The sequence below is a fragment of the Galeopterus variegatus genome, unplaced genomic scaffold (genome assembly GCF_000696425.1).
Source record: "Galeopterus variegatus unplaced genomic scaffold, G_variegatus-3.0.2 Scaffold1008, whole genome shotgun sequence".
NCBI lineage: Eukaryota > Metazoa > Chordata > Mammalia > Dermoptera > Cynocephalidae > Galeopterus > Galeopterus variegatus.
This window is the reverse complement of record NW_007727119.1, coordinates 395,185-405,777: the sequence shown is the minus strand read 5'-3', so window position 1 is coordinate 405,777 and position 10,593 is coordinate 395,185. Positions and strand designations below refer to the sequence as shown.

The following is a 10,593-nucleotide window of genomic DNA, read 5'->3' as shown; positions in this document are numbered from 1 at the left end:
TGGGCAGTGAGGAGGGGAAGCTGAAACTATACAAGGGGATTTTCTAAAGAGTATGAAATGGAGCGTTAATTCCAAAATCTCTTTCTCCCACTTAGAGATTCTCTATGCAAGTTAACATTAAGCACTCAATGTCCTGTGGTAAAGAGATCTGATTAACTTAGTCTAACCTAATGTTTCCCAAGTCTTTGCCCAGTGAACAATCTTAGCTTTATGCAACTTTTATTTACAACCATTAGAAAATGCATTCTTGAAAATGGTACTGAGAAGGGTCTCTTAAGAAGTTGCCTGGACTATATAGAGAATGAACCAGTGATATTAACCCCAGTCATAATGTTTTCTAATAAACACATCTTGCAGGAATGTATTAGGTCATTGAACAAAAACATGGATGCCAAGCGTGATCTGCCTTGCAAAGTAATGGGAAAACCAGATTAAGCCCTGTCTGAGCAATGACTGCTGGTCCTCTGTTAGTGATGTGAGGGCTGGACTTGCTGACTGCGTATCTCTAAGACAATGGCTAGTGACTTCACAACAAAAGTATGTTGCATGTTTAGTACGTTTCTGTCTGGAGGCACAAGATAGGGAGACTGATCTTTTTTTTCCACGTGTGAACACAGTTGCTGTTAACTAGTCACTACTTCTTACCTGAAAGTATTGTCAGCATGTTTAAGTTTGTGGGTCATGAATTCTCCATTCTGTGACTTCACTTCTGTAAACCCTTTCTTTCGATCCATAAAGCTCTTAACTTCTTCTTTGGGCTCTTTGTCCTTTTTAATCTTCTCATCTTTGATCTAACCAACAGTACATATCAGAAAGAAACATAATAACGAAAATTTTATTAGATTTTGGTTGGTATCACCAAATAAGACCTCAAATTATTAGGAAGCTAGAAAACTCAGTAGTAAAACAAACCATCTGTAGAATGATGTGGTAGAACCAGGGTCAGAGGAAATTCTTAGAGAGTGCGCTGTGGTCCTTTAGCCTCTGGGCAAAGACTTTGACCACAATTTTAGGAAGTCAAGATCATCCCCGATCTCACTGGGGTTTTTATTCTTGAGAGCAGTGGGAGTGTTACTGCTTAGAAACTATTTAATTCTGGGAACTCCATGTAAGAGTAGCAGCTTGCAGTTCCCAAAGGGACCTTTGATGAATGCTTGGGCAGGTTTCTTCCTGGATGGAGCATGAATCTTTGGGAGGGACACAAATGAGGAGGAAAGGAGAGGAAACCTACCAGGTTAGCTAGATCTGCCAAGCCAATTCTGGCAAAGATCACCCTTGCATTTACATCAAATGAGTATCTAGTTCCCAAGGCTGGAACACGTAATAACCCTACCTCTAGGGGGTTGGACTCAGAGACCTGTGGCACCGTGTTTGTGGTCACCTAAACCACTAAAGCTAGAACAGAGTAGGAAAAATACTTCCATTGTCGGTAAAAATTTAATACTCTGAGAGTGGTTTTGTGATTGTTGTGGGAGACAGAGGAAGGTGATACATGGAGGGCAAGTGTTAGCTTTAATATTTTGTGGGTGTTGTGTTGCAAGTTCCTCATGGTCAATGAGACATATTATTTCAAAGTAAACTGAATTTACATAGCTTATTGGGGAGGTAAAGGAGTTCAAATTACTTCGCCTATATCACTTGGGCATTCTTAAAGATGAGTGGGAAACAGGTGAGATTCCCAATAGTTCTTTTCAAGACGAACAGCTACAAAGCACTAGCAATCTAAAGAAACCTACAGAGGAAGGGTAGGCTGTCAGAACTTAGGGCTTTAGGGGCTGCTGCATGGCATGTTCTTCTCTTAGCTGATCTCTCACCTCTTTCCAGCTATTCTCCAGATTCCCCCTCAACACTTGCTCCGAAAGTTCATTTTTACAAAGCAGAGCACATTTTTTTGCTCTTTACTGAGGAGCCTTCCACAGTCCTTTGCCTGATTGTCTCCTTTGGGTGTTGATTAAATTATACTGATGGACTATTCACTACTATGTTGCCCTAATTAGTTAAGACTTTAATCTTTCTCCAAGGGGTACATACCTAGGATTTCCCTTGGATGGACTGAAGAGGGGATCTATGTATGGCTACTCTCTGACAGTTTCGTCTGCAAGTCAGGAAACCTGAGTTTTAGGTCTAGTGCTGTCAAAAAACTAGCTATTTTACTTGAACAAGTCACCTAACTTCTCTGGATGCTGGCCCCATGCATGTAAGAAGACGGGGCTGGACCAGGTGACCCTTTCCTGATCCTTCATNTTGCTCCGAAAGTTCATTTTTACAAAGCAGAGCACATTTTTTTGCTCTTTACTGAGGAGCCTTCCACAGTCCTTTGCCTGATTGTCTCCTTTGGGTGTTGATTAAATTATACTGATGGACTATTCACTACTATGTTGCCCTAATTAGTTAAGACTTTAATCTTTCTCCAAGGGGTACATACCTAGGATTTCCCTTGGATGGACTGAAGAGGGGATCTATGTATGGCTACTCTCTGACAGTTTCGTCTGCAAGTCAGGAAACCTGAGTTTTAGGTCTAGTGCTGTCAAAAAACTAGCTATTTTACTTGAACAAGTCACCTAACTCCTCTGGATGCTGGCCCCATGCATGTAAGAAGACGGGGCTGGACCAGGTGACCCTTTCCTGATCCTTCATCTCTTGGCTCATGATTGGTTGTGAGAGGCTCCAGAGAAGAGAAGAAAGCTTATTGCTGGCCCCATGCATGTAAGAAGACGGGGCTGGACCAGGTGACCCTTTCCTGATCCTTCATGTCTTGGCTCATGATTGGTTGTGAGAGGCTCCAGAGAAGAGAAGAAAGCTTACGGCCTGTAGTACAGCTGACTGGCTCCTTGGTGGCTGTCCTTGCCCATGAATAAATAAGTATTCATTGGATAGGCAGGTGGAGGAAGAGTATATTCTCATTTTGGCGTACTATTGTTGGATAAAGCCCCAGAAACAATGGACTGGAGTTTATACTCTGGTTAAGAAATACTTGGGCATACAAATGTGGGAGTTGAGAGGGTCCCATTTCAGGGACTCCTGTGAAATAAATTCTGAGTCAAATCTCATGGTTTGTGGAGCACTATGCATAGAGAAATTCCCTTTAACTCATTTCTCCTATTTAGTAGTCAGAAATAATTCCATTCTCCCAAAATGTAATATTTGATTTACTGACCAAAAAAGTATTTAAAATAGTTTTGTAAAACAATACATGTCTAACAGAAGAAAACACCCCCCACCCCCATTTTTTTCAAGCTCTGCCTTTATTGGCAAAGGTTATGGTGGGTGGTATGTTCATATTCTCTCCGGAAAAGTTCCTTAGAAACATTCTCAATGTAATAATGATAATTTGAGTTTGACTGCATATTATTTTCTCTTTCTGGGAAAGGAATAAAGTAATTCCATAGAGCCTTTACATTTTATTTTAAGGAGCATAGTGGATTGGATTCTATGGCAGATTCAACCCAAGCCCATGGAATCGTGAGCCCCTTGGGAAAAGCATTAGATCTTCTAGGTCACAATGTCACCATGAAGAAAGTCTGTGCTGAAGGATCAATGTGTAGCCAAGTATCCTGAAAGAGTTAATGTGCTTCATACACAGATAACAATAGCAGACTCATGAGAAAGGCTCTGGCCAGATGTGATCATTTAGATCAAACTCTGCATTTCTCGAGTATCCAATGGAATAACACATGGGCGTGTGGGGGGTGGCAATTCAAGCAACATGCCCTTATGCCAGAGACACTCAAAAGGTCGAGTGAGTGAATTGAAACGGACTGAGATCTGACTCTCTGTAGTGTGTTGCTTTGCATTATTTGATTCCTAACTAGCAACAAGAGTTGGGTACAAGTTACAGTTGTTCAGACTAGGTTTAAGGTGCTTTTATTAGTTTCAGAAGCTCCACATCATTTTCTGGGTCTAATTTCTATCACATGGATGACTTCTAGTCTCCATTCTACTGAAAGTTTGGTCCACGGACAACACAGACCTCACCAGCGGACCTGTCAGTTCCACTTGGCTGGGAGCTTTTTTTTTTTTTTCTGTTAGAATCCAGAAAAAAAAAAAAATATCTCCTGGTAAAGAACTAGGAAGAGGCTTTTTGTAATTGGAGAGTAGAGAAAGAAAGCGAAATTAAGTTTCAATACTGGTGACCATCTGCGGCCCATTGCCACAAATGAGTTAGACTGCAGTGGAGAAAGACAGGTTTTGTGGTTTTTTTCCAAGGCACTGGAGTGACTTCTGGAAATGTTTTCTCTAGGCAGGTTCACGTGATGTTTGTGTTTATTTGTGGTTGACCTATCCTGCCTATGCTGCATAGATCCTTGAAAGAAAAGGTTTGGGGTTATTTTTTTAAAAAACAAAAAGGGGGAAAAAAAGGAAGAGGTTGTTTAAAATAGCTGAATCATGTAAACAAGATGTAAAACTGCCTACATAAAGCAACAGCACAACTAGCTGTAAAGTGGAAAACCTAGTCATTCAACCAGTACTTTATGTACACAATGTAAAAATAGGAATACAGAATTTTATTATTTTTTTGAAAGCCTGGGTTGAATAATTTTTCTAGCCTTGTGGCCAAAAGTTTGGGATACTGGAATGTTCTGTAGGGCAACTGGGAAAGAATCAGGCTTGAAATTATTCTGGGGTTATCTGAGACCACGGGCACTGAACTGGGGCATTATCTGCAAAGAGGCAAAAGGATGATTTGTGTGACCAAGGACAGGTGCTTTCCAGCTCACAGACACAGTACACAGGCATAGAATGCTTTGGTCACTAAAAACAAATCACATCTTACGGAATTAAATTAAATTTTAAACATAGAATCCAAACAGCATTTTCTACAGCCTCCCTTCTCTGTGCGTTTAATCACTGAGTCATGATGTCGCACCCTCTTCCTTCTGCAGTTAACGATATTCACCATGAACACTAGCTTTCTAGAACTCACGTGGGACATTGCTGTTTCAGTTAAGCCCTGAGGCAACTATCACTTTTTTGTAGATGAATTTGTAACTTTTCTTCTGTCACAAAATGAAGACAAGGTTTCTCCACAGGTTCAACATTTTCCTTAGCTGCCTCATTAGAATTTACCTTGTTAGAGCTAAATTACTGAATGTACCTCGTTAGAGCTAAATTTAGTTTTCCAGGTATTAACATTTACTTTTTCTCCTTTAGATGGGCAGTGCTCACGTTCAGTTGTCACTCCCAAACCTCCGCAAGTTCTACTAGAAACAGAGAGGAGCATAAATTTTAACATAAATGTAATATGTAACATGAGCTAGGGGTTCTTATTTTTTGCATAAATCTTATGAAAAACATTGAAGAAAATAACTCATCTCCTATTTAATCTGGTCATCTATTTTCTAAATATGGATTTTTCTGTTTAAAATTTAGAGTTTTCTTGATAAGATGCCATAAGAGGCAGAGACATGTGACAAGTGTTTGTTTGGAATGTCACTCAATGGCTACAATCACTTCACTAGTCCCATAGGCAAAGTAATTCAAGTCTTCCTACCTCTGATAATTCAGTTTTACCATGTTCAAGGACTGCGAATTGATTAGACATAGTCATGATTTTTAGGACTATTTGGGGCTAACGTTAAGCACAATGGTGAAAACGAGTTCAGGCTTTCTGATGTGGCATTTTGATCATGTCGGAGCCCCACTACCTTCTACCTGCAGCAGCTTTGGTCCACTTACCTACAGATAAACACCCTGGCACCTGCTCCTGTGTGTGCCTCAGAAATGCAATGCAGAACATTTTGCCAAACTTTTCTTTTGAAAAACAAATACCATCTTCAGTTTGCCAAATTCTCTACTGAGATGTATGGAGGTGTTTTTCCTTTGAAAAGTTAAATATTAATCAAGGCCAGTTGGAAATATTTCATGATCAAAAGGAAAGTAGGATGTTCGAGGAAGAAAATGAGCACTCAGAAAAGAAGAAAGCAGGAAAAACTGATTTGAACTGTGTTTTTCAAAGCTTTTTGACTGTGACCCACAGTAAGAAACACAACTTATACGACAATGCAGTAGAAAGCCTACTATGTACAAATACCTCTGATACTTTCCCTTCCATTTCATTTTTTAAAATGCCCATTGGCACATTTAACTAATTTTGAGACACTCCAAGTTGATCTGTGCATTCAATGGGTCATGAGTCATGGACTGAAAAACACTGGGTTAAAGGTTACAAATGTGAGATCATCAGACCTGCGATGTCCTAGAACACTGCTCTCTGTTGCCTTATGATCGGATTACTTCTCAATGATATTTACCTCTTCTTTTTTGAAGGTAGGCTTGTCTTCTTGGGACTTTTCTCTTTTAGCTTGCACTTTAGCTCCCTTTTCTTCTTCCTTTTATTTTCAAGAATGGTAAGGTCACTTATGTAAAAAGAAGCCCTTCCTAGTTTAACAAGAGTGAGAGCGTGCTCAGATCACTCTGCAGGGGCCACCGGTGGCTTCTTTTTGCTAACACTCCCTGCTGGGTGCCAGTGGTTCAAAACAGCCATGTGAGATATTTTCTTCCTACCCCAAATTTGTCTCGTGTGCCTGCCACTGTGCTCACTGAAATCTAGCATGGCGTGGTGCTCCCGTGTGTGTTTACAAACCTCATGTGTGGTTTGGTGTGCTTTGCCCATCATCTTCTCAATTATAGCTGTGTGCATGAGCACCTTGAACAGAAGCAGGAGTGAAAGACGACTTCAGTGCAATGAGACTCAGTGATAGAGAGTTCACTCTGGAAAGGTGAACATGCAAGCGTCTCTTTTCTTTTCAGGGCAGTAGTGGTGATGGTTAGGTACAGTGCTTTTAATGCAGCCTTGCAGACAGGGAAAAACATCTTTTGTAGCTTACAAACTATACCCCGTCCCCCACACACACTGTTTCCACCTTTCTAGGGCCACATGAGTTTGTGTCACCCAGATGGTAAAAGAAGCAAAACGTGTGCTCTTTTAAATACCATTCAGTTATAAATTGCCACTACCCCAGATGAATGGTTTTCTGCAAGTCTGCATTAAGCTCAGGTCTACATGATGGCAAATCAGGGTTTTGACATTTTATAAGAGGTTCCAACCAGCTCCTTTCCCCCCTATATTACCAGTGGCTTTTGAGGAGTTTATTTTTTGCCTTCTTAAGATGCGTCTGACCACTATTCTTTATGTCAATGTCCCACCCCAGCTTTTTTTTTTTTTTTCCATCCCAGCTTTTATAATTTTTTTTATTTGACGTCAAACATGAGTGAGGGGAGGAGTTATGGGCCTCTTGCCTCATGTAGACCCATATACATTTTTGATAGAGGAAAAATGTTAACAAGAATGAGTTTAGATGCAGGTGCAGAATCACAAGTCAAAACAGCACCACCACGTCTTTGGGCTAATTCATTTTTTCAGTATTCATGATAACCAAGCTTTGATAGAGGAAAAATGTTAACAAGAATGAGTTTAGATGCAGGTGCAGAATCACAAGTCAACACAGCACCACCACGTCTTTGGGCTAATTCATTTTTTCAGTATTCATGATAACCAAGTACAGAGCAATTCATTTCTAACTGTCCCAGTACATTTGGTTGATTGACTATTTAGCCATCAATCAATTGCTTCATGCTGGCATTTTGCTATGGCCCGAAAAAACGAATAGCTGGCCAAAGGCTCAAGCACATGGGGCTGTACACATGTGGCCTCAGTTCCAAATCTGATGTGCATTACATTTCTCACAAGTCACAGGCATCACACATTTGGTGCACAATGTTTACGGTACCTGTTTCTTTGGGACAGCTGTCTGAAGTTTATCTTCTTGCACTTTCTTTTCATTTACCCATTTCCCTTCTATTTTCTCTTCTCCCTTTCCCCCTTTCATCTTTGTCTCTCGCGTTTCGTTTCTTTTCTCTTCTAGCTGCTTTTTACGTTTCTGCTCTTCTAGCTTAGCCTTCTCCTCCTCGGCCCTGTGCCTCTCCTCTGCAGCTCGCTTCTCCTCTGCTGCCTTGGCCCTCTCCCTCTCCTCTGCAGCTCGCTTCTCCTCTGCTGCCTTGGCCCTCTCCCTCTCCTCTGCAGCTCGCTTCTCCTCTGCTGCCTTGACCCTCTCCCTCTCCTCCGCATCCCTCCTTTCTCTCTCTTGTGCAGCTGCTTTTTCTTCTGCTGCAATTCTCGCTTGCTCTTCTGCTGTCTTTCTGTCCTGCTCGGCTTTCATTCTGTCTCTCTCCTCTGCCTCCAGCCTCGCCCTCTCTGCCTCAGCTCTTTCCCTCTCCTCCTGCTCCATCTGTTCATTCTGGGGACTCTCCTCTGGGCCACGCTCCCGCTGCTGCTCTAGCTGAGGCTCTTCTGCACCGATTTCCCCATTTTTCAGCGGCATGACCACTGCTTCCTCTTGGGTTTCTGTGATTTCCTCTCCTACCGTCACCTCTACCTGGTTTTCTCCAATGCTCCCTGGCTTTGGCTGCTCTTCTTCCTCCTCCTCTGTTTCCTTGTCTTCTTTCTTTGGTTCGTCGCCGTCCCTCCAGTCATTCTTCTGGTAGGACTTGGTGACTATTTCGGTTTCCTCTATCTCATCTCTCTCTTGGCGACTGTCGCTTTTGTCTTCCTTCTCCGCAGTTTCGTTTTCTGCCGTGTCATTCTGCATTCTTCTGCTTGGGAGCGACAGGCTTGGCTCGGTCACTGTGGGGTCCAACTCCTTCTGCCGTTCCAGAGCTTCCTGAAGGCGCTTCTGGCGTCTTTCCTCTCGCCGAGCCAGGCGCTCCAGGAGCGCAGCCTCATCGTCACCTTCCACCTGCGTGTTTGGGGTGGCCGTCTTGGTCTCCTCATCGGGCACGCTGTACAGAGAAAGAACAACACCAAAAACAGCTTGCTGATTCATCATCAGCTGCATTCACATAAGACTGTAACATATGCCAGGAGAACCAAGATCATACCCCTTGGACGTCACTATGTCAGTACATGCCTGCCTGCCTTTTTCTTTTTCTGGCAGCTGGCTGGTACAGGGATCCGAACCCTTGACCTTGGTGTTATAAGCACCATGATCTACCGAGTGAGCTAACTGGTCAGCCCCCAGCCAGTTAACTGGCTTTTAACTGACAGCATATGCAAGTCTTTGGCCTTTGTCTTTCTCTAGCCACTGGAGTCTACATGCTGTAAGTGCTCCGGGTATGAATGTGCCCTGGGAGCAGCCTCACCTTTTGATTTGGATAACTCTGAGGTGTGTGTTCCATACTGGATCTTAGAGTTCCCCAGTGGACTTTAGCTCCAGATACCCACAGTGGTAAGCTGCTTCGTCATGCAACCTTTAGTTGGCGGCCTTCCCTTCCTGGTCTCACTTCCCAACATCCCTTCCAGTATTTCCTGGGACCACCTTACAGAGAAACTACGTGCACTCAAATCTTTGTTTCAGGACCTGCTTCTTGGAAAATTCAAACTAGGACAAGGACCAAACCAAAATGAGTGAATTCTTCTAGTATCATAAGATTTTCTCACATGTCACCACATTATCTAGAATTCCTGACCTGGATTGGTGGTACCCAAGGTATTTTGAGAGGAAGAGGGTGTATGTTACAATGTCGAGATCCTGCACTCATGTCAATGACCTTCATGATAGAGACATCTCAGTGTCCACCGTAATTCATGTTCCTCCTTCCACAGTCATGAGGAAGTGATTGCCAGCCAAGGATTACATTTCCTACCCTCCCCTCTTCCTAGCACCTAGGTAGGGCCATGCGAACAGTAATCGACAATGAAATGTGAGCAGAAATTATGTGTCCAAACCAAGGCAATTCAACAGCAGAGGTGCACTCTCCATCCTTTCTATGTCTGTTGGCTCGATCAGAGGACTCCAAAGCCTAAGGGTTTGATAGAGTCACAAGAGGAAAGAAGACAGGTGACTAGTTCCACCTACTAAACAGAAATACCCGCACTGATATTTGTTACTGCATTAAACTGCTAAAATTTAGGGCCTCACTGTTATGGCAGTCAGTGTTACTCTAACTGAGATAAATACCTTCTGTCTTCTTCGTCAAGATTTCCACGAATAAACAGTGAATTGTCCTTCCTTTCTATAGTGGACAAAGCACAGTTAAATTTGATGTTTATAAGAAAAAAAAAGTAAAAAAAATCTATAAAACCAAACTGAACCATGTCCATCACTGCACTCACTATTGCAGGATGCTGGACCCTGCCCACGCTAGGGGCGTTGGTCCCCACTGGCAGGAAATAACCAGTCATGTGATACCAAAACTGTGACCAGAGTTGGAAGAATGTGTCTTGCAATGTTTAGAAACTCCATCAAATTTCATGGTTTATACCAAACTTGGCCCTTTTGAAGTTCAAGTTCACTTAATTTTGGAAAAACACATTTCATGTTTAACAACAAAAAAATGGCAGAGTAAAGGCTAGATTTTAAACTTTCTTGGCCTTAGCTATTGCCACAGGACACTGTCTCCATGAATTAGACATATAAGGATTAAATGTCTGCGAAAATACAAAGAGTTTAGAATTTAAGGGGGAAAGTCTATTATACATAAGGCATTTGAATCGACTGAATTCTAACAATTTTTAAAAGGTACCAAAATTCCAAAGTGCTAGCCTGTTTAAAGTACTCTTTTTTTTTTTTTTTTTTTTTTTTTTTTTTTTTTTTC

General features: G+C 42.0%; 1 protein-coding gene across 1 annotated transcript in view; it reads right to left on the bottom strand.

Annotated features, from left to right (window-relative positions):
- The window catches only part of CALD1 (caldesmon 1), a 189,075-nt gene that overhangs the window by 20,101 nt on the left and 158,381 nt on the right, over positions 1 to 10,593 (bottom strand). The window contains exons 5-7 of the mRNA XM_008574173.1: positions 7,731 to 8,778; positions 6,252 to 6,329; positions 646 to 791 (exon numbers count right to left, since the gene is read on the bottom strand). Of these exons, the coding sequence (XP_008572395.1) occupies positions 646 to 791; positions 6,252 to 6,329; positions 7,731 to 8,778 (1,272 nt within the window). The remainder of the gene's footprint in view (positions 1 to 645; positions 792 to 6,251; positions 6,330 to 7,730; positions 8,779 to 10,593) is intronic.